Source organism: Oncorhynchus kisutch, linkage group LG4, assembly GCF_002021735.2.
Source record: "Oncorhynchus kisutch isolate 150728-3 linkage group LG4, Okis_V2, whole genome shotgun sequence".
In the NCBI taxonomy this organism is placed as follows: Eukaryota; Metazoa; Chordata; class Actinopteri; order Salmoniformes; family Salmonidae; genus Oncorhynchus; species Oncorhynchus kisutch.
Window position 1 is genome coordinate 67,610,891 of NC_034177.2, and position 20,769 is coordinate 67,631,659.

A 20,769-nucleotide genomic window follows, 5' to 3' on the forward strand; every position below is an offset into this window, starting at 1 on the left:
GGGTCTTACCTCCAATGGCGATGAGTCGATCGCCCCTCTGCAGGTCTGCCAGGGCAGCAGGAGAGTTGGGAGTGACCGTCTCGATGCTGACATGGACTGCGTCACCCTCACAGGCAGGGACGTGCCTGAACGTCATACCCACATTGCCAAAGGGTCCTTTGATCACCTCCGTCTGAAACACACACATTAGAACTTTCAACTTAGCATCACTTTAAGCTTGCTATGGATTTCAGAACAGTGAAGAAAATGCAGTAAGCCTTATCCTTTAGGCTACTCTACCTTAAACCATCACAAAACCGTTAAATTGAAGAATGTTAACGGCAGCATACCCTTACAGCATACAAATATACAACAATATTAGACCTAGTTGAATAAGTTCATTTCTAGACATTAAGTAAACACGCAGCTTCTTGTGAGGGCCTCCATTTATAGCAGAGGACTAAATGGTATATAAAGAGAGAAGACTAATGTTTCAGAACAAGAAGTCTGCCTCCACACTCCGGGTTAGATGACGGTAAAACACTGCATGCTAATTCGGAGATAAAGGAAGGTCTGCAATTATGGGTCAATTTCACCCCTGGAGTTTACCAGATGCCTCAATCACTGTCACAGCACATTAAGAACAAGTCACGTATCCCACCATGCACCTGTTATGATGTCGGGGCAACCTGCTTTGTGTCTCCCTGGGCCAATGCAACATGACAACGTGTTGCTATAGTGCAGCAGTACTTCTAATGTAGAGTCCCCCCCTCTTCTATGCAGATTCTCATAATACCATGTCATCATGGGACGATTCCAACTATCAAAATGGCATACACACCAACACAACAATAGAATTGTGGAGGAAGTTGATGTCTGTCAGATCTTGAATGTGAGGTCAAATGTGATGAGAGATTGATGGTTGTGGGAGGAGAGGAAGAAGAGTGGATAGGTAGGAGGGGAAGTGGTCTGGGAGACAGAGGGGACTCTGAGAACCCAGAGAGACGGAGACAAACGACTGTAATTTCCCAGCTGTCATTTGTTCTAATTCTCGAGGAGGGCACTGATCGAGTTAGGGGCGGGGATGAATAAGCAGATGATCTATACGAGTTGACAAGCAGAGGGTAGTTGATTCATTTGAAGCTGACGGATGATTTCAAACCTGGGATAAGAACCTTCAGGAGAAATTTGGCGATAAAGAGATCAGTCCAGAACCTAAGCTACATGTGGGTCTATCACAATGTGACACGGTAGGCAAGAACAGCTCATAATTGTCTCTACTTCTATTAAAAATGTTTCAGGTATTTTTACGACAAACAAACATTTTACTGTTGCACAAACATTTGGAAATCAAACGATTGTGCAATCATACAGTATTGCTGATTATCTTGACTATGTTCACACATGGTTTAAAAAGACTTCCAGTACTATAGAAACATAACAAATAGTGTGTGAACCATAAAAATTGCCTGTAGGCCTCGTCACAATGGTGGCAACTGACAGGAATATGGTGTGGACAGCAGTTGTTCAGTCAGTCCTATTACCTGTCTCTAAATCCTGTAGACCAAGGAACCTGCCTTTTCATTTGAAACTTTCCTAATTAATTTAATGCAGGTCCCTGCCTCAAGGCTCAACCGGATCTGGCCACATTGCACCCTTTTCCTAGAATGCCCTAATTACATTTAAAAGCCAACAGGTGTTAGTGGGGAAACAATGAGGGCTGCAAAGCAAATAAAACACTTCACCCAACGATGTACGGCAGCTGTAAAGACAACAAAATGTGCACAAGAGCCTATAAATCGTCAAGCTATTGCCATGTTAGGCTACATTGTGCACAAGTCAATGATGAAGAACACTGTGTATCTTTGAGTAGCCATTTGGTAGTGTCTCATGAATAGCTGGCCCGCGCAAGCAATATTTGATTCTGAGTTCTGATATTAGCCATTTGGCTGCTGGCATTTACTCTCTCACACAAAGCCAATTTTTCATGTGTCAAAACTCTTCCATCAGAGTTGACAGCATGGTCTTGTCATAATTGAGCAGGAAACAATACATATATTGTATGTAGGAAAGTCAAACTATGGGGCACAATCTTGCCAAAGAAAACACATTTTTTTCCCCTTTCTAATGGAAGAGGCCAGTGAGATTCAGAAGAGGGTCTGAAACCACTTACAGACAAATAAATAAAGCAATTCAAGCTCAACAAGTAGCTGGGCAGGAGTGAATATCAAGGGTGCTGCTGCTATTACTGAGGCTAATATCTTCTTTGTGCCAGGAGAGGAAACGCTGTGTGATCTAAACCTGAGGCTTTCATCTGAGGATGTCTGCCTCTGAAAGCATTGCACTCCACTTCAGTCGCTGGTTATGATGCATGTCAATCGCAAATCACACACAAGGCTGCGACTGACAAAAGACAATTGAACATCAGATCGAATGGCCTGCTATACACTGCTATAGTCACTAAGCAAATTCAATTGAGTGAAAACCATCAGCTGGACCCTCATGTGTTTCAGCATCCATCCTGAAGAAATACTGATCTCTGCATTAGCCATTCGGTCAGACACAAACCTAAAAAGCATTCAAACAAAAATGGTTTTCATGTTACTGCACCAGCAGTGAGTGTTTCACGGTATCAATACTTTGTGATAAAGCTCAGCAGGAGGGTTAGGCTTGATGCTCATATGTATGCCTTAAACAGATCTCCTACACAACCTATTCATCTGATAGGCCTGTCACCTCTTGAAGGCGCTCACTAGAACTACAGAATAGCTAGTAAGACTAAACAAAAGAAGAAAGAGCGAATACTCTCTGTTATGACTGTTCTACAGCAACACCCTGAGAGAGACATCCTGTGTCAATGTCCCTGTTTTCCCCAACAGAGGGGGCTTCATTATCCTAAAACGCTCACAGAGAGGCGTCATTGAGCTGCAATTATGGTTTACTTGCAAGGATGAGCGCCGACTAAAGGGCAATTACGGAGGAGACGGTGGGAGCTGTGTAGGATTTAGCCAGGCCAATAACGTCAGGGAGCAGGTAAACGGCTGCTGCCTCTCGCCAGGGCCGTGGTGTGCAGTGCCCGCTCCACATCCATTTACACCGCTGCTGTACACAGTCCCTAAAGATCAGAAGGTCTGGCCCACAGATGGCCTATCTGTCATTAGCTGAAGAGGCCACACACCTCCCCGAGGAAGAATATTCATTCATCAGCATAACTGTCCCCTGAAGCTGGGAGTACAAGATGTTACCGTTTTGCCTTGAGTGACATGTAAATGCAGTGACATAACACTAGAAAGCTGTGCAGTTAGATGACGAAGTTGAGGGGCAGCAGCAAAATACATGGTAGAATAAATCTATGCTTGTATCTCTAAGTTACAGCACTTCAAGTACTCATTCTGAAAAATGTTCACCATGCTCTAAGCTATGCGGTGATCATATATTTTTCTGTAAAGGTAGTAAGTTTGGTGAGTCAACACCATGACTAATATGACTCTACTGCATCCTTTGTTCATTTACTGTTCACAGGGTCCCATGTACACTACAGGAAGCATCACACTAAAAACCACAATACACCCACAAACACAATTGTATGCTCTGCTAAGCTAACACATTGCCTTTGAACAAAATGTATAAATACATGACATTGTGCACTGCAATTGTAATGACAGGCCATCTGAAACTACAATTGGTGAGAAACAAATTACCCATGTAGCAGATGCCAAGATTTGAGCAAATATGCCAAGTGACATCAACGTTTGAGGTACATGGATGCTTTACTGCAGAGCGTGTGTGTGTGTGTGTGTAGGTGGTGAGGGACAGTCATTGAAGCCATTGTGCTGATAAACACAGTATCCTTGTGTATACACCTGTTGCTCGAGCGATGCCGCTGTCCAATCTGCCTCCTCCTCCACCCCCTGGGTCATCTGCATACGAGAGCAGAGTTTTTGTGAAGTGCAAATAGTGCCCTCTCCCCTCCCACGTGATATGTGCACAACACTCACACATGGCGGACAAGATAGAGAACCCCTACTGAATTTAGTAATAAGACCACTACTCTCTCCCAGGTGCTCATTAAATGGAAAAATCCACCCCAAACCACTAATTCCTATAACTTAGTGTTAAATAACACTAATATGTGACAATAATGTTTTGTGTGAACAAATGTTTAATTTTGTCATTATAATAAGATGGGTATCAACATGTGAAAATCATTGTGGAAATCTGTTGCAGCTCAAGTCGACTACAAAACCCGCAATGCTCCATGGGCCGGCTGCAAACGTAGCTATACACAATAATACTAAAGTTAATATCGGCATGTAAAGTAGCTAGTTAGCTGTAAAAATATCCTAAACAAACTATCAATTTAGTAGGGCACAATCTCACCATTTTCAACCTGCAGATCGATGTGCCACAGAGTGGAGTCTGATATTCGCAATGGCACAATGCAATGTACCCTGGATTGAAGAGGAAGACAAATAGGAGAAATGTGGTGGACCCTCTTAAATATATTTTTTGAGGTAGGAATAGAGCAAAAATATGATCAATGGATCTTTCAAGAGAAAACATTGAAATCTGACATGTATGATAGATGTTCTTGCAATCTAAAAGTCATATTCCTATTAACTTCCAGTGTAATGAGACTATCACAGTTCTACGTCACACCGGACAGATTTCTGCCTACTTGAACACCAATAGCTCAGATACACATGAACACATGAAATGACCCTGGGAATTGATAGAACATTGCACAGAGATGCACAAAAACAATACAACAGTCAAAATGGGTGAATCGTTCATTTGGAGAATGTGATCCCGGTCCCACAGCTCTCCTTCAGTGTTACAGTTTAATGTTGCTTCATTCAACTAACATAAGAGAAACCAGCATAACCTCTTAAAATATATTTTCAGCTTGACATTAGTAATCGTTTCAGCTTGATGTTAGTATCCAAGTATTCATAAAAATAATGTGTGTCAGTAAACAAGTTTCTGATTATTAAGAAATCAGTGGTGGTCAGTGACGCTTAAGATGAGAGGACAATTTTTTTTAAATGAGAATGGCCTTTTTTCTATTACAACATATTGGATGACTGTCATTCATATTACATTCAACCAGCTCAATGAAACATAGATAGATTTAGGCTACTACAAATTCAGTTATGTTTTTCCCTGTTTCGCCATTTGCTTCCGTTTAAGAAACATTTTACAACCGGCTGAATGAATCACATGCAAACACAGTTCACATTGATAGCAGCCACTTAGAAACAGCATGATCATTTTGGCTGGTCGTTGTATAATTCCTTCTTACACCGACGCGCTCAACTTTACCCTTCACTTGTGGACTTCAGTGCACGACACATCAGCTGTCTGACCAGGGAAAAAAAAACTTTCCAAGAAAAACCTTCACATCATAACCACTAACCTCTACAGGCAGCCTACATTGTTGTCACCATGTTAGCTAATGTCAGTCAACATAGCTACTAGTAGTAACGCGTTAGTAAACCTGCTACAATCATGCAGTACAGTATACAGTCAGCAATCAGTTTAGCAGTTAAACCGGGGCAGGCCCCAGTGGCAATAAACCAATAAAACCTTGACTTGGAAGAGTTCCAGTGTTGGATAGCCATAGTCAGCTAGCTAACATAACATACTGCTCTGTTTGAGCCGGGTGTTTGAGTAGGCTAAACTAGCTAGCTGCATTCGCTAGCTAAGTGAACAAAATATAATTGTCTCTTGCTTCTCCATAATTTAAGAAACTAATTTGTTCAAACCAGTTAAACTATTGTCTTTCTCTTAGTCAACTACTCACCACATTTTATACACTTCAGTGCTAACTAGCTGTAGCTTATTCTTGCAGTACTAGATTCATTCTTTGATACTTTGATTGGGTGGACAACATATCAGTTCATGCTGCAAGAGCTCTGAAGGGTTGAGGACGTCTTCCGGAAGTCATAATTAAACCTTTGGAAGGGGGTGAGAACCATGAGCCTAATAGGTTTTGTATTGAAGTCAAGGTACTCAGGACGGAAACTAGATGTCCTCCGGCAACACTATGGTGCTACAGTGTTTTAATCAATTATCTGATGACATGAATATATTTAGCATAGTTAAATTATAAAAAGGATAACCTTTTTTTTGCTCACTTAAAAAAAAAATGAATTTCACTGAAGATGGTCCTCCCCTTCCTCCTCTGAGGAGCCTCCACTGTAAGAAATTGAATAGACTGCGGATATAAATAATGGTGTTGAACAAAAACAGACCTGAAATTCAACTAATGAAAAACAATGGGTGCCAAAAAAACTCCTTTCTACGGAACATTTCTTTTTAAATTATTTTTTTTGTGGCCTTGTACCCTCAAACTACATTGTTTTATTATTTTATGTGGGAGATTTATCTCAAACCTGAGCTGAAGCGACAGAGTAATCTAGTTAACATTGACTAAGAGAACAGACAGCTCTTGGTTGCTTCTCACTGAGGAGAAAACAAACAGGCAGTGTAGCAACAGTGAATGGCCCAGATGTAAATAGCACAATTTACTGTCTATTTCAACAAACCTCTCATATCTGTGCTGCCTTGGAGAACAAATGAAAGGTTAATATGACTATTAAGCAGTTATCACTGCTTTAAATACACAATCTGTAGCCCCATCCTACGCTTGAGTAAGAATACAGTCAGACATTTTCTTTGATTCATCACGATATAATATTTATTCAAATTTATCTCAAAGACTTGGCCAGTACTGAAAAATGTATTCAATAGTTTGTAGATACTATGTGTCTGTGTATTCTTTGTTATTATGTAGCCGAACAAATTCATGTGAAATTCAATGACAGAGCAATGTTAGATAAGCAGCAAGATAGATGTTCAATTGCAGCACTCCCTACTTCTTAAATGAAGGTCCATGTGTAGACAGACACCATGTTAGATGCTAGACTATAACACAGCAATATCATGACATTAGGAGGAAAAAGGTGCAAAACTAGAGGTTAGACAAAACATGCAAAACAAATGCTTGCAGTGATCTCACTATTCTGACAAAAGGCAAAACATGTTAACGATACCAGCCCCTTCTTTTCCTACTGCCTCCAATTTTCCTTATAATACTGTTTATAGGCCAAGTAGTGCCACAGCCGTAGCTAAACCAGCTTCATCGATGCGCTGCTCGGGTGGTCCAAGGGGTTGCACGTGAGCAGAGCATCTGCCGGATGCTGGTTGGGGCAAACAAATCCTTTTCCCGGTCACTAGGCTGCCCAGTAATCTAATCTAATACCACATGTCAGATCGATTTGTGTATGGTTATAGGGTACAAGTCCCTGCGAGGCAGGCAGGCAGCAATTCGCTGCCATGTCCAATTAGTGGCACCATCGGAGGAGCCTTGGATGGCCACTGGCTATGGGGTCCACATGAGCACTGTTCAAGTTGATTAGCTCCTTTAGAAAAACACTTGGAAATCACAGTTGCAAATTTGAGGGCTCCTAAATGAAAAACCAGTAAATAAAACATGTTGACCCCAACCATTTGAAAGGTCTCCATTTGGTTTGGCTGGATTGGGCAGTTTTTTTGCTATATAGAATAGAATGTGTGAGAGATTGAGTGTGATTGTTTTATATGGCTGGTTATGGCTGCCTGTTTAACAGATTATTGTGTATCATAATGGAGGTTTCATAAATAATCTGTTTGGGATACGAAGCAATGCAAGCTGGACTTTTAATTGAAGGAGAAAGCAAACAAGTAACTGATATAATTATTGCCTGTCATGGTTGCCCTTTTCTCTTCTGTGAAAACTCAAAACTCTAAATCAGTATTACCCCATCTCCACCAGCCCACTTACAATTTCAACATCAGAATTCATTGAACCAATCAATGTTGTCATATCAGTAAACACTGAAATTAAAGTAGGAAAGCATGAACGGTCCTGATATCAATGACTCAAAGGTTTAAAAAAAAGTTTAAATGGTGCAACCTATTCAGGATTAATTACCTTGGTTAGGTTCTTATTTTTCAGAGTAAATAACTCACGGACACTAGAGAAGCTTTAACCAAGTTTTATTCTTCCCAAAGGGTCATCACAGCTGTATTCAGACAGCCAAACATTTCTCACCATCACAGGTATATATATCCCACTTAAGACACTCCTCTCGTTCTCACATCCATACATCTTAAGGTTCAACAGGAAAAGGGTAGTATACCCTTATTACCCCATTCAGGGGATCTGACCTGACCTCAACCCCTCCTTCGACTAATCCATAGAGGTCCATCTGCTTCCCCTATAGCAATCCTTTAATCTCCTCCCTTCCACCTAGCACATTCCACAGCCACTCTTTCTACAGATCTCACTCCTTATATTCTATGGTTCTAATCGATCATTTTTTTAAATTTATTTCACCTTTATTTAACCAGGTAGGCTAGTTGAGAACAAGTTCTCATTTACAACTGCGACCTGGCCAAGATCAAGCATAGCAGTGTGAACAGACAACACAGAGTTACACATGGAGTAAACAATAAACAAGTCAATAACACAGTAGAGAAAAAAAGGGAAAAAAAGAGTATTTAATATCACAATGTTCAAAGTTTAGCTGATTCCAACACCTTCAAAGAAAAAATAGCTGAGGGTAAGCAACATATGAAATGAGAGCATAAAGTGACACAGTTACAGATGAGAAGCACAATCTGAAAATACACCGGGTGATCCAGAAGGTAATAAAGTTTCAGCATACCACCCTGCACCCTACTGCTGGCTTGTCTAAGCAGGGTCAGTCCTGGTCAGTCCCTTGATGGGAGGAGACCAGATGAGGGCACGTAATCTCCTTAGACTGGAGGGAAGTGAAGGGGACATTGCCCTGCGTAGGGTGCTGTCTTTCAGATGAGGCATTAACGGGTGTCCTGACTCTTTGTGGTCATAAAAAAAATCCCTTTTCACTTATCGTAAGAGTAGGGGTGTTAACCCGGGTGTCCAGACCAATTTCCCAACCTGGCCCCTTTCAATCATAGCCACCTAATGATCCCTCTGATTGGCATATACTACTCTCCACCATGACAGCAGATGTGTGGTGAGTGTTCTGGCACAAAATGGTTGCCGTGCATCACCCAAGTGGCTGCTACACATTGGTGGTGGAAGAGTTGAGTTTCTCCCCTTACGATGTTAAGCACTTTGAGCACCTACAGTAGGTGGAAAGAACCTATATAAAGTGCAAACAATTTTATTTCCCTTTTCTAATCTTTGACAAAGCTCAACAAAGCTTGCAGTCAAATTTATGCTTGTGTTTGTCATCAAGAGGTTCTTTGAATGTTCATGTTGCTACTGTGGCTTATGATAGCAGACTGGCTTCAAAAGCAAGGGGACAAAGGAGTTGTTATGGAGACGGAAGCGAACACAAAAAAGGTGCTCGTCCGCTCGTCCACCCCCCCCTTCCTAATTTGCACTTGCATATACAGCCTCCCTTGTAGGTTTTTCACCCACACGTAGTCCACTCAGGTCCGTTTATAGCATGTCCATTGTCCTTCACGCCCAAAGAATTATCTCTCATCAGCATCATGCTTGAACAGTTTTCCAAAATGGAAATAAAACCACCACCTCTCATATCAGCAATTTCCTTTCAAACAGCAAAGAGAGAGAGGGATGGCATGACACACTTTTTTTATTTTCCTTATCACATTGGTATTTAATTCTTTCTTCTTCGTCCTTTGAGCTCCAACGTGCAGCTAGGATCGCCAGGTGCCACTCAGCTCTCTGGAACTTTTCAGGGCTGACTTGCCTGATTAACCCCTTGCATCTCCTCAGCTTGCTTTTGGAACTGATTGGAGCACGCAGGTAAACAGCAACACAGTGCATTAGTTTGGTTCAGGCACAGTATCAGTCTGGCTAACCACAGTGTATTAGAACATCTCCTGCCAACTAGCCGACAGCACCTCCTCGAGCACCAGTCTCTCTATTTGCCATTTTATTAGCCTTCTGTTTTGGGGCTGTACTTGCACTACACATCATGTGTACTATCAGTTTTAAACAGAGGAAATACGAACTGCAGCAGTATAAATTCTAAGAAATTACAATTACCATCAATTTATTTCAAACTGAATAAAGTTAAACAGAAGATAAAACATGGACATTGTCAGATGGAATACAAAACTAAAGTAATTCCTTCAGTTCATCTGAGCAGTTTGCCAACCTGTGTGATCTACTGTATAGCCTAAGATTCATCTGCTTTGAGTCTAAGGGCTTATTTTCGGCTGGCGTTAGGGCGTCACTAGTGTCAAACGATCAAATCAAATCGTATTTGTCACATGCGCTGAATACAACAGGTGTAGACCTTACTGTGAAAAGCCCTTAAACAATGCAGTTCAAGAAATAGAGTTAAGAAAATATTTACTAATTAAACTAAAGTAAAAAATAAAATAAAAGTAACAAAATTACAAAACAATAACAAGGATATAGACAGGGGGTACCGGTGCCGAGTCAATGTGCGGAGGTACAGGTTAGTCGAGATAATTTGTAAATGTAGGTAGGGGTAAAGTGACTATGCATAGAAAATAGACCAGGTGGTCATTTGATTAATTGTTCAGGAGTCTTATGGCTTGGGGGTAGAAGCTGTTAAGGAGCCTTTTGTACCTAGACTTGGTGCTCAAGTACCACTTGCCGTGCGGTAGCAGAGAGAACATACTTTGATAAGGGTGGATGGAGTCTGATAATTTCTTGGGTCCTCCTCTGACACCGCCTAGCATATAGGTCCTGGATGGCAGGAAGATTAGCCCCAGTGATGTACTGGGCTGTATGCACTACCCTCTGTAGCGCCTTACGGTCGGATGCCGAGCAGTTGCCATACCAGGCGGTGATGCAACCGGTCAGGATGCTCTAGATGGTGCAGCTGTAGAACTTTGAGGATCTGGGGACCCATGCCAAATCGTTTTAGACTCCTGAGGGGGAAAATGTATTGTTGTGCCCTCTTCACGACTGTTTTGGTATGTTTGGACCATGATAGTTCGTTGGTGATGTGAACACCAAGGAATTTGAAACTCTCGACCTGCTCCACTACAGCCCTGTCAATATTAATGGGGGCCTGTTTAGCCCTCCTTTTCCTGTAGTCCACGAACAGCTCCTTTGTCTTGATCACATTGAGGGAGAGGTTGTTGTACTGGCACCACACTGCCAGGTCTATGACCTCCTCCCTATAGGCTGTCTCATCGTTGTCGGTGATCAGGCCTACCACTGTGGTGTCGTCAAACAAACTTAATGTTTGTGTTAGATTTGTGCTTAGCCACAAAGTTGTGGGTGAACAGGGAGTACAGGAGGGAACTAAGCACGCACCTCTGAGGGGCCCTGGTGTTGAGGATCAGCGTAGTGTATGTGTTGTTACCTTACCACCTGGGGGTGGCCCGTCAGAAAGTCCAGTTGCAGAAGGAGGTGCTTAGTCCCAGGGTCCTTAGCTTAGTGATGACCTTTGTGGGCACTATGGTGTTGAACGCTGAGCTGTAGTCTATGAATAGCATTCTCACATAGGTGTTCCTTTTGTCCAGGTGGGAAAGGGCAGTGCTGAGCGCGATTGAGATTGCTTCATCTGTGGACCTGTTTCAGGCGGTATGAGAATTGGTGTGGGTCTAGGGTTTCTGGGATGATTGTGTTGATGTGAGCAATGACCCGCCTTTTCAAAGCACTTCATGGCTACCGACGTGAGTGCTACGGGGCGGTAGTCATTTAGGCAGGTCACCTTCACATTCTTGGGCACAGGGTCTATGGTGGTCTGCTTGAAACATGTAGGTATTACAGACTCGGTCAGGGAGAGGTTGAATATATCAGTACACTTGCTCTGAGAACATGTCCTGGTACTCCGGCTGTCCCTGCGGCCTTGTGAATGTTGACCTGTTTAAAAGGTCTTGCTCACATCGGCTACGGAGTGCGTGATCACACAGTTGCTTCAGGTGTTGCTTGCCTTGCGTCACTGGGCAGCTCGCGGCTAGGTTTCCGTTTGTAGTCCATAATAGTTTGCAAGCCCTGCCACATCCGACGAGCATCAGAGCCGGTGTAGTAGGATTCAAACGTAGTCCTGTATTGACACTTTGCCAGTTTGATAGTTTGTCTGACTGCATAGCGGGATTTCTTATAAGCTTCCGGATTAGTGCCCCGCTCCTTGAAAGTGGCAGCTCTAGCCTTTAGCTCGGTTCGGACGGTTCTGGTTGGGATATGTACATACAGTCACTATGGGGATGAAGTCATCGATGCACTTATTGATGAAGCCGGTGACTGAGGTGATATACTCCTCAATGCCATTGGATGAATCCTGGAACATATTCCAGTCTGTGCTAGCAAAACAGTCCTGTACCGTAGCATCATCTGATTACTTCCTTATTGGAGCAAGTTACTGGTACTTCCTGCTTTAGTTTTGCTTGTAAGCAGGAATCAGGAGGATGGAATTAAGGTCAGATTTGCCAAATGCAAGGCGAGGGAGAGCTTTGTATGCTTTGTATGGAGTAAAGCTAGCCGAGAGTTCCCTCCCACTGGTTGCACATGTGACAATGCTGGTAGAAATGAGGTAAAAAATATTTAAGTTTGCCTGCATTAAAGTCCCCGGCCACTAAGAGCACCGCGTCTGGATGAGCATTTTCTTGTTTGCTTATGGACTTATACAGCTCGTTGAGTGCATTCTTAGTGCCCACATTGGTTTGTGGTGTTAAATAGACAGCTACGAATTCTCACAAGGCACCCCGACCTTCTCCATGTATCCCCGTCTTTTCTTCACACTAATGACAGGGATTTGGGCCTGGTCTCTGGGAAGCAGTATATCCTTCAAGTCGGACTTACTAAATAAAAAAAATCTTCTTCCGGATCGAAGTGAGTAATTTCTGTTCTGATGTCCAGAAGCTATTTTTGGGAGTGATGCACTGATATTACATTTTTGGCCGACACCTATATCCAATATTTTCCTTGCAAATAAAAAAATGATACCAATAACCGATATTTACCATTTTTGTGGCTTTTTAAGCATTCTAGTACAGTTAAATAGTTAACACACACACACCTGGATGAACCAGTCTAAGGCACTGCATCTGTGCAAGAGGCGTCACTACAGTCCCTGGTTCGAATCCAGGCTGTATCACATCCGGCCGTGATTGGGAGTCCCATAGGGCAGCGCAAAATTGGCCCAGCGTCGTCCGGGTTTGGTCGGGGTAGGCAGTCATTGTAAATAAGAATTAGTTCTTAACTGACTTGCCAAGTTAAATAAAGTTTACACACACAAACTAAAAAGTTATTTTGTTGGCATTTACCTATGTCCCCATTACCAGTAAAACATAATCAATACCTATTTCTTTCACTTACTTGCTGTGCTGTTTGGTTGTTCATTTGTTCAGTCGTTTCATTCTCAACCAGGATTTCTATGGAACGCCGTTTGGGTCTCTGCATGTCAAAAAAGATACACGTCAAATAACGCTATTTGACGTGTCAAATAAGCTTGTTGACCAATCAGGACCTGAATAGGACTGCACGTCACATAATAATTTAACCCGTTCATTGATTACACTCGTATTTCATATGTCACAATTCATCGATACATATGCTATGATGCTGGTAAAGTTGTCTCGCGCACCTACAGCGCTGGTCATAAAAAAAAAGCTTGCTAGCTCATGGATGCAAATATTTTTCTTCCCCAAAAACAGCAAAACGACAATGTTTCAGTAGCTATCGTTAGCGAATTAACAATATAGCTAGGTGTCATCTAAAATAACCCTAACTTATGACAATTCTTATTTGATTAATGGTGGTCAGACCCATCAATGTGAAGCTAGCCACAATAAGGATTAGCCACAATAGTGGACTTTGCTGGTTAGCCTTCAATATAAAAGTATGACATAATTATACTCTTTGTATTCATTTGCATTACTATCAATGATATACTTTTAGTTTGAAAGCAAACCTCAAAATCCACTATTGTTCCTGATCATTATTGTGCCTAGCTTCCCAACACATAACCTGGTCCGGTCGAGCCTCACTAGCCAGAAGAAGCTAGCTGGCTGCTTATAACGTTAGCTTTGGGCAACAGGGTTAAGTAGCTGGCTAGCTATTAATTTTCATATTCTGAAGTTCAATTTCTATAGGCGAACAACAAGTGGCAACCTAGCTAATACTTACTCAAGTACAAGTGAAACTAAAGCAGGAAGTACCAGTAACTTGCTCAATAAGGAAGTAATCAGATGATGCTACTAAATCATTACTAAGAATAATGAAAATGACTGCAGTTTCTACTGGTCATTGTTTTGGCTGGTTGTATTGGTGCTAGCTAGGTACCAAGCTAAAGCTAGCTACCCCAAGAAGTTGTGATCAAACAAATGATGCTTTATTACCAATGCGGTATTGTAAACAGACAGTCTTGCAGACTTTCTTGAAAAGCTTTGACAGTGCTACTGCATCTTTTTTTGACACGCAAAGGCTTTCCATAGTATGTATGTCGAGAAGCTATTATACATTTTTTTTTTTAACTAGGCAAGTCAGTTATGAACAATTTCTTATTTACAATGACTGCCTAGGAAAAGTGGGTTAACTGCCTTGTTCGGGTACAGAACGACAGATTTTTTACTTTGTCAGCTCGGGGATTCGATCTAGAAACCTTTCGGTTACTTGCCCAATGCTCTAAGCACCCAAGCTAATAGCAGTGACGCAATTAATGTGTAACTCCGGTAGGGCAACATCTGAAAAATTGCACAATTGGTAGTGTGTACCGGTGCTGGACCAGTCAGCAAAAGCCAACATCACCCATGACTGAGAACAGTTGATTGTCAAGGGCAATGAATTCCATTATCTTGGCTTTAATGGATTTCGCCTTTGAGTTGTTTCGCTGAAATTTCCTTACTATTTCAAATGACTGCTCGACTTGTTGACTGCTCGAGCTACACAGCAGACATTGTGGGCTAGGTTAGGAATGCTATGTTGCAACAGAGAAGGTAGCAGCAACTTCATGTAAAAAATAAGTTACAAACCATGCAAAAAAATAAATACAAAATAGCAGTTGGTTAGGAGCACGTAAAAACGGCAGCCATCCTCTCCGGCGCCATTATCCAAAGTGCTAATTTCAGGCAGCGCCGACAGGGATATTTAAAACCAACCAAAAGCTGGTTTTAGCGGTACCACTGATGTTTTAGTTTTATTGGATTAAAAACCAAGCATAGCCTCCCCTCCTCTCAATTAAGGCATTTTTTTGTTTGCCCAATGCAATTGCAAAGTAGTCAAGACTGTCGATAAAGGGTTTGGCTTCTGTGACCACTTGGAAACAAATCTTAAACACCAAAGCTTTATTAAAATATCAAGTTTGAGAGGAGTAAAACTGAGCTGACATTCCCTTTTCATCTATGCATTGTAGGCAGGCCCACATTTTAGCTATGCAGGTCCCGTTTTGGATGTGCGTCAAACCCTCCATAGTCTGCTCTGTTTTAATATTACATGCTCACAGGGAAAATGATGGTGCCTTGAAGTGTGACAGACTATTTAAGTTGTTTCGTTTTGATTATCATTTTCTTTTTAGGCCTTATCAATAATTAATTTAATCTTGCTTATTGACAATGTTTGGCATGTCCATGCCAAAATGCAATTTAGATTGGACCTAGCCCATATATATCAGTGTGAATGCCATTGAAGCCACGCAATTACTGAAAATTGGATCAAGTTAACCCATTTAGCAAAGATGGGACAGGTCTACCTTTTGTCATTTCATTTCTGTAAGTCATTTAACAAACTATTTTAGACTAACATTGGAATTGAAGTTGATTCCAAGGCAATACATAAGACCATAAATACAGAACCCTGAAGCAACCACATATTTCGCCAAGGAGCACGTTCTGATTGGCCAGTGAGGGGCCAAGCCTCAACACAATCACAACTTGTTTATTCATCGAAACCCAGCCCTTTCGCGCCAACGCCAACAAGTGCGCCAACAATTGTGATTTCTGACACCCACGAACCTATAGCGCAACTGCCTACACTTAGATTTACTATTGTGTAAAATTTGTTAAAAATAGAGCCGTAAACCAAAGCCAATTCCAACAAAAAAAATATCATTATACCAGAACTAATGAAACATCCTGGAACAATTCTGACATACAGCAGCAAATAACGTAAGGTAATTTGCGCTCTAATGAGCAACGCTGTCCAAGGCATCAGATAAAGGCATTCTGAGCACAATTGACAGGAAGTCAGTAATGCGGTTGGGGCGAGGTTCGTCATGCACACTATCGCCCGTCAATTCCGCCTTCACTGCTGCAAGCCCCCTTCCGATGTGAATTGATTGTAAATATAATGATAACCAGCCGACGAGATCTGGTGCCCGTTTCTTTAATATGTTACCACCTTGCAGACACACAGCTGTAAACAGGATTAGAGTGGGCCATTTAAAAATCTGCCACACCTACAATAGGAGGAAGGGGCTGATAACTGTCACACACTGTGGCAGCCAATTCGTTTGCTATGTAACAGATTGAGGTGACAGCAGTCCCCAAAATGGCTAGATCATCAACCCCACTGGGTTGAGAGACAAGTCTTTTACCAGCTTTTGAGAGCATTGAATCATGTCAATATGTTTGCCACATGCATTTCCTAACCATTAGTATGTGTCAAAAGGCATTTTGTCCACTGAAAGGTTACCTACACTCAGTGGTCAGTTTTTTGGTACACGACCACGTTCACGAAAATGGTTCGCTCCTACAGAGAGTGAGTCAAATGGCCGTGGCATGCCATATACACTACCAGTCAAAAGTTACTAATTCAAGGTTTATTTTTTATTTTTACTATTTTATACATTGTAGAATAGTGAAGACATCAAAACTATGAAATAACATATGGAATCATGTAGGGGGAAAAAAAGTGTTAAACAAATCAAAATATATTTTATGTTTTACATTCTTCAAAGTAGCCACCCTTTGCCTTGACAGCTTTGCACACTCTTGGCATTCTCTCAACCAGCTTCTTGAGGTTGTCACCTGGAATGCATTTCAATTAACACGTGTGCCTTATTAAAAGTTCATTTGTGATAGAAGATGACACTATTTGGTAAAAGTTCATATGGAAAAAACACGTCACATGCACCGAAAACAACAGGTGTAGACCTTACAATGAAATGCTTACTTACGAGCCCCTAATAGTGCAGTTTCAAAAAAAAATATATATATATACACAGGGGGGTGCCGGTACAGAGTCAATGTGCGGGGGCACCGGTTAGTTGAGGAAGTATGTAGGTAGAGTTATTTAAGTGACTATGCATAGATGACAACTGAGAGTGGCAGTGGTGTGGAGAGGGAGGGGGCAATGCAAATAGTCTGGGTAGCCAATTGACTAGATGTACAGGAGTCTTAAGGCTTGGGGGTAGAAGCTGTTTTAGAAGCCTTTTCAACCTAGACTTGGCAGTCCGGTACCACCTGCTGTGAGTTAGCAGAGAAAACAGCCTATGACTAGGGTGGCTGGAGTCTGATAATTTCTTGGGCCTTCCTCTGACTGATATAGAGGCCCTGGATGGCAGGAAGCTTGGCCCCAGTGATGTACTGGGCCGTATGCACTACCCTCTGTAGGACCTTTCGGTCGGAGGCTGAGCAGTGGCCATACCAGGCAGTGATGCAATCAGGCAGTGATACAATCAGTCAGGATGCTCTTGATGGTGCAGCTGTAGAACCTTTTGAGGATCTGAGGACACGTGCCAAATCTTTTCAGTCTCCGGAGGGGGAATAGGTTATGTTGTGCCCGCTTCACTACTGTCTTTGTGTGCTTGGACCATGTTAGTTTGTTGGTGATGTGGACACCTAGGAACTTGAAGCTCTTTGAGATTGTTGTCCTGGCACCACCCGGACAGGTCTCTGACCTCCCACTATAGGCTGTCTCGTTGTTGTCGGTGATCAGGCCTACCACTGTGTACAGGAGGGGGCTGATCACACACCCCTAAGGGGCCCCTGCGTTGAGGATCAGTATGGCGGATGTTTTGTTACCTACCCTTACCACCTGGGGGCGGCCCGTCAGGAAGTCCAGGATCCAGTTGCAGAGGAAGGTGTTTAGTCCCAGGGTCCTTCGTTTATTGATGGGCTTAGAGGGCATTATGGTGTTGAATGCTAAGCTGTAGTCAATGAATAGCATTCTCACATAGGTGTTCCTTTTGTCCAGGTGGGAAAGGGCAGTGTGGAGTGCAATAAAGATTATATCATCTGTTGGGGCGGTATGCAAATTGGAGCGGGTCTAGGGTTTCTGGGGTTTCAGCTCTCAGCTGTGCTTCCCTTTGTAGTTTGTAATGGTTTGCAAGCCCTGCCACATCCGACGAGCATCAGAGCCAGTGTAGTATGACTCAGTCTTAGTCCTGTATTGACGCTTTGCCTGTTTGATGGTTCGTCGGAGGGCATAGTGGGATTTCTTATAAGCTTCCGGGTTAGAGTTCCGCTCCTTGAAAGCGGCAGCTCTAGCCTTTAGCTCAGTGCGGATGCTGCCTGTAATCCATGGCTTCTGGTTGGGGTATGTACGGTCACTGTGGGGACGACGTCATCGATGAACTTATTGAAGAAGTTGCAAAAACCATCAAGCGCTATGATTGAAACTGGCTCTCATGAGAACCACCACATGAAAGGAACACCCAGAGTTACCTCTGCTGCAGAGGATTAGTTCATCAGAGTTACCAGCCTCAGAAATTGCAGCCCAAATAAACGCTTCAGAGTTCAAGTAACGGAAACATCTCAACATCAACTGTTCAGAGGAGACTGCGTGAATCAGGGCCAAGAGACACAAGCAATGGACATTAGACTGGTGAAAATTTGTCCTTTGGTCTTGAGTCCAAATCGTAGATTTTTAGTTCCAACCGCCGTGTCTTTAAGAGACACGATGTGGGTGAACAGAGGATCTACACGTGTATTTCCCACACGTGTCACTGTGTGGGGGTGCTTCGCTGGTGACAATGTCAGTGATTTATTTAGAATTGAAGTCACACAACCAGTATGGCAACCACAGCATTCTGCAGCGATACGCCATCCCATCTGGTTTGGGCTTAGTGGGATTATTATTTGTTTTTCCACAGGACAATGACCCAACACACCTCCAGGCTGTGTAAGGGCTATTTTACCAAGATAGAGTGATGGAGTGCTGCATCAGATGACCTGGCCTCCACAATCCCCCAAACTCAAACAAATTGAGATGGTTTGGGATGAGTCGGACCGCAGAAGGAAAAGCAGCCAACAAGGAAGGAGGAAAGGAAAAGCAGCCAACAAGTACTCAGCATATGTGGGAAGTCCTTCAAGACGGTTGGAAAAGCATTCCAGGTGAAGCTGATTGAGAGAATGCCAAAAGTGTGCAAAGCTGTCATCAAGGCAAAGGGTGGCTATTTGAAGAATCTCAGATATAAAATATATTTTGATTTGTTTAACACTTTTTTTGGTTACTACATGATTCCATGTGCCACTTCATAGTTTTGATGTTGTCTTCACTATTATTCTACAATGTAGAAAATAGTACAAATAAACAAAACCCTTGAATGGGTAGGTGTCATAAAACCTTTGACCGGTAGTGTCAGAAACGTCTGGCCTCCTGGACTTTTCACAAATGACAGTGTCTAGGGTTACCATGAATAGTGCGACAAACTAAAAAAGTCCAGTCAACGGCAGTCCTGTGGGCGAAAACAGCTCGTTGATGAGAGGTCGAAAGAGAATGGAAAGAATTGTGCAAGCTAACAGGCAGGCCATAAACAGGCAGGCCATAAACAGGCAAATAACAGCACAGGACAACAGTGGTGTGCAGAACGGCATTTCTGAACCCACAACTCGTGGGTCCTTGTCATGGATGGGTTATTGCAGCAGACGACCACACCGGGTTCTACTTCTATCAGCTAACAACAAGAACAAGCACCAACACTGGACAATTGAGGTGTGGAAAAACATTGGCTGGTCCAACGAATCCCAGTTCCTGTTGCGTCATGCTGATGGCAGTCAGGATTTGACGTAACCACATGATGGCGGTGTTGGTGTAATGGTGTGGCGAATGTTTTCCAGGCACACCTTAGGTCCCTTGATCCCAACTGAGCAATGTTTCCATGACCTGAAGAATTAAGAAGGTTCTGGAGGCAAAAGGGGGCCCGACCTGGTACTAGATGGGTGCACCTAATAAACTGTCCACAGTGTATATTATCACTGAAAGGATACATCAGGGAATTGAATGGCTACACCTACAAGATGAAATAATTTAAAATACCTGATAAATCATGTACTTTTTCTACATCCTCGCCATGTAGATCAAACATTTCCCTCGAGACAGGAGCTTTATAGCTCTGTCACACAATAAGGGAGCCAGGCAGTGCACTGTGTATACCACGCCGGTATGGTGGAGTTTAGTGTTGTCTGGAGCCCATCAGCCCATGGGCCTGAATGAGCCTCATCTTCGCAGGGCAGAATGAGCAGGGGCAGGTGAGGTGGAAGAGAGAGCGTGCGCATGCGAGAAAGAGGAGTCTATTGACAGCCTTTCATCAGCCGTCAGGGAGTGCCAGGCGCAGTGTGGATTAAAGACACACAAACACACACACACACACTGAAATGGAACATCAAACAGAGGCAAGTGGAGAGCTGCGTCAGAGCACCTCTGATCACCCCAATGGGCACAGGAAGTGCCCCCTCGCTATCTCTACATACCAGTGCTGGTGAGATGCTGAAGGCCAGACTGCAGAGATGAACTGGGGGAGTTGTTCCAGGTGAATTGGCAAAATGAGAGGATCCTTTGACAAAACATGTACAAAAATGGCAGGTCTTACAGTGAAAAATGAGGGAATCTCGCTTTAATAATTAGTGAAAAACAGTGGGAGGGAC

At 42.8% G+C, this 20,769-nt stretch overlaps 1 protein-coding gene across 2 annotated transcripts in view; it reads right to left on the reverse strand.

Moving 5' to 3' along the window:
• LOC109889898 (PDZ domain-containing protein 8) overlaps window positions 1-20,769 on the reverse strand; it is a 71,999-nt gene that overhangs the window by 5,259 nt on the left and 45,971 nt on the right. The window contains exons 4-5 of one of the 2 annotated variants that reach the window (XM_031823460.1): window positions 13,283-13,360; window positions 10-172 (exon numbers count right to left, since the gene is read on the reverse strand). In XM_031823460.1, the coding sequence (XP_031679320.1) occupies window positions 10-172; window positions 13,283-13,360 (241 nt within the window). The remainder of the gene's footprint in view (window positions 1-9; window positions 173-13,282; window positions 13,361-20,769) is intronic. The other variant, XM_020481693.2, reaches the window with a different exon arrangement.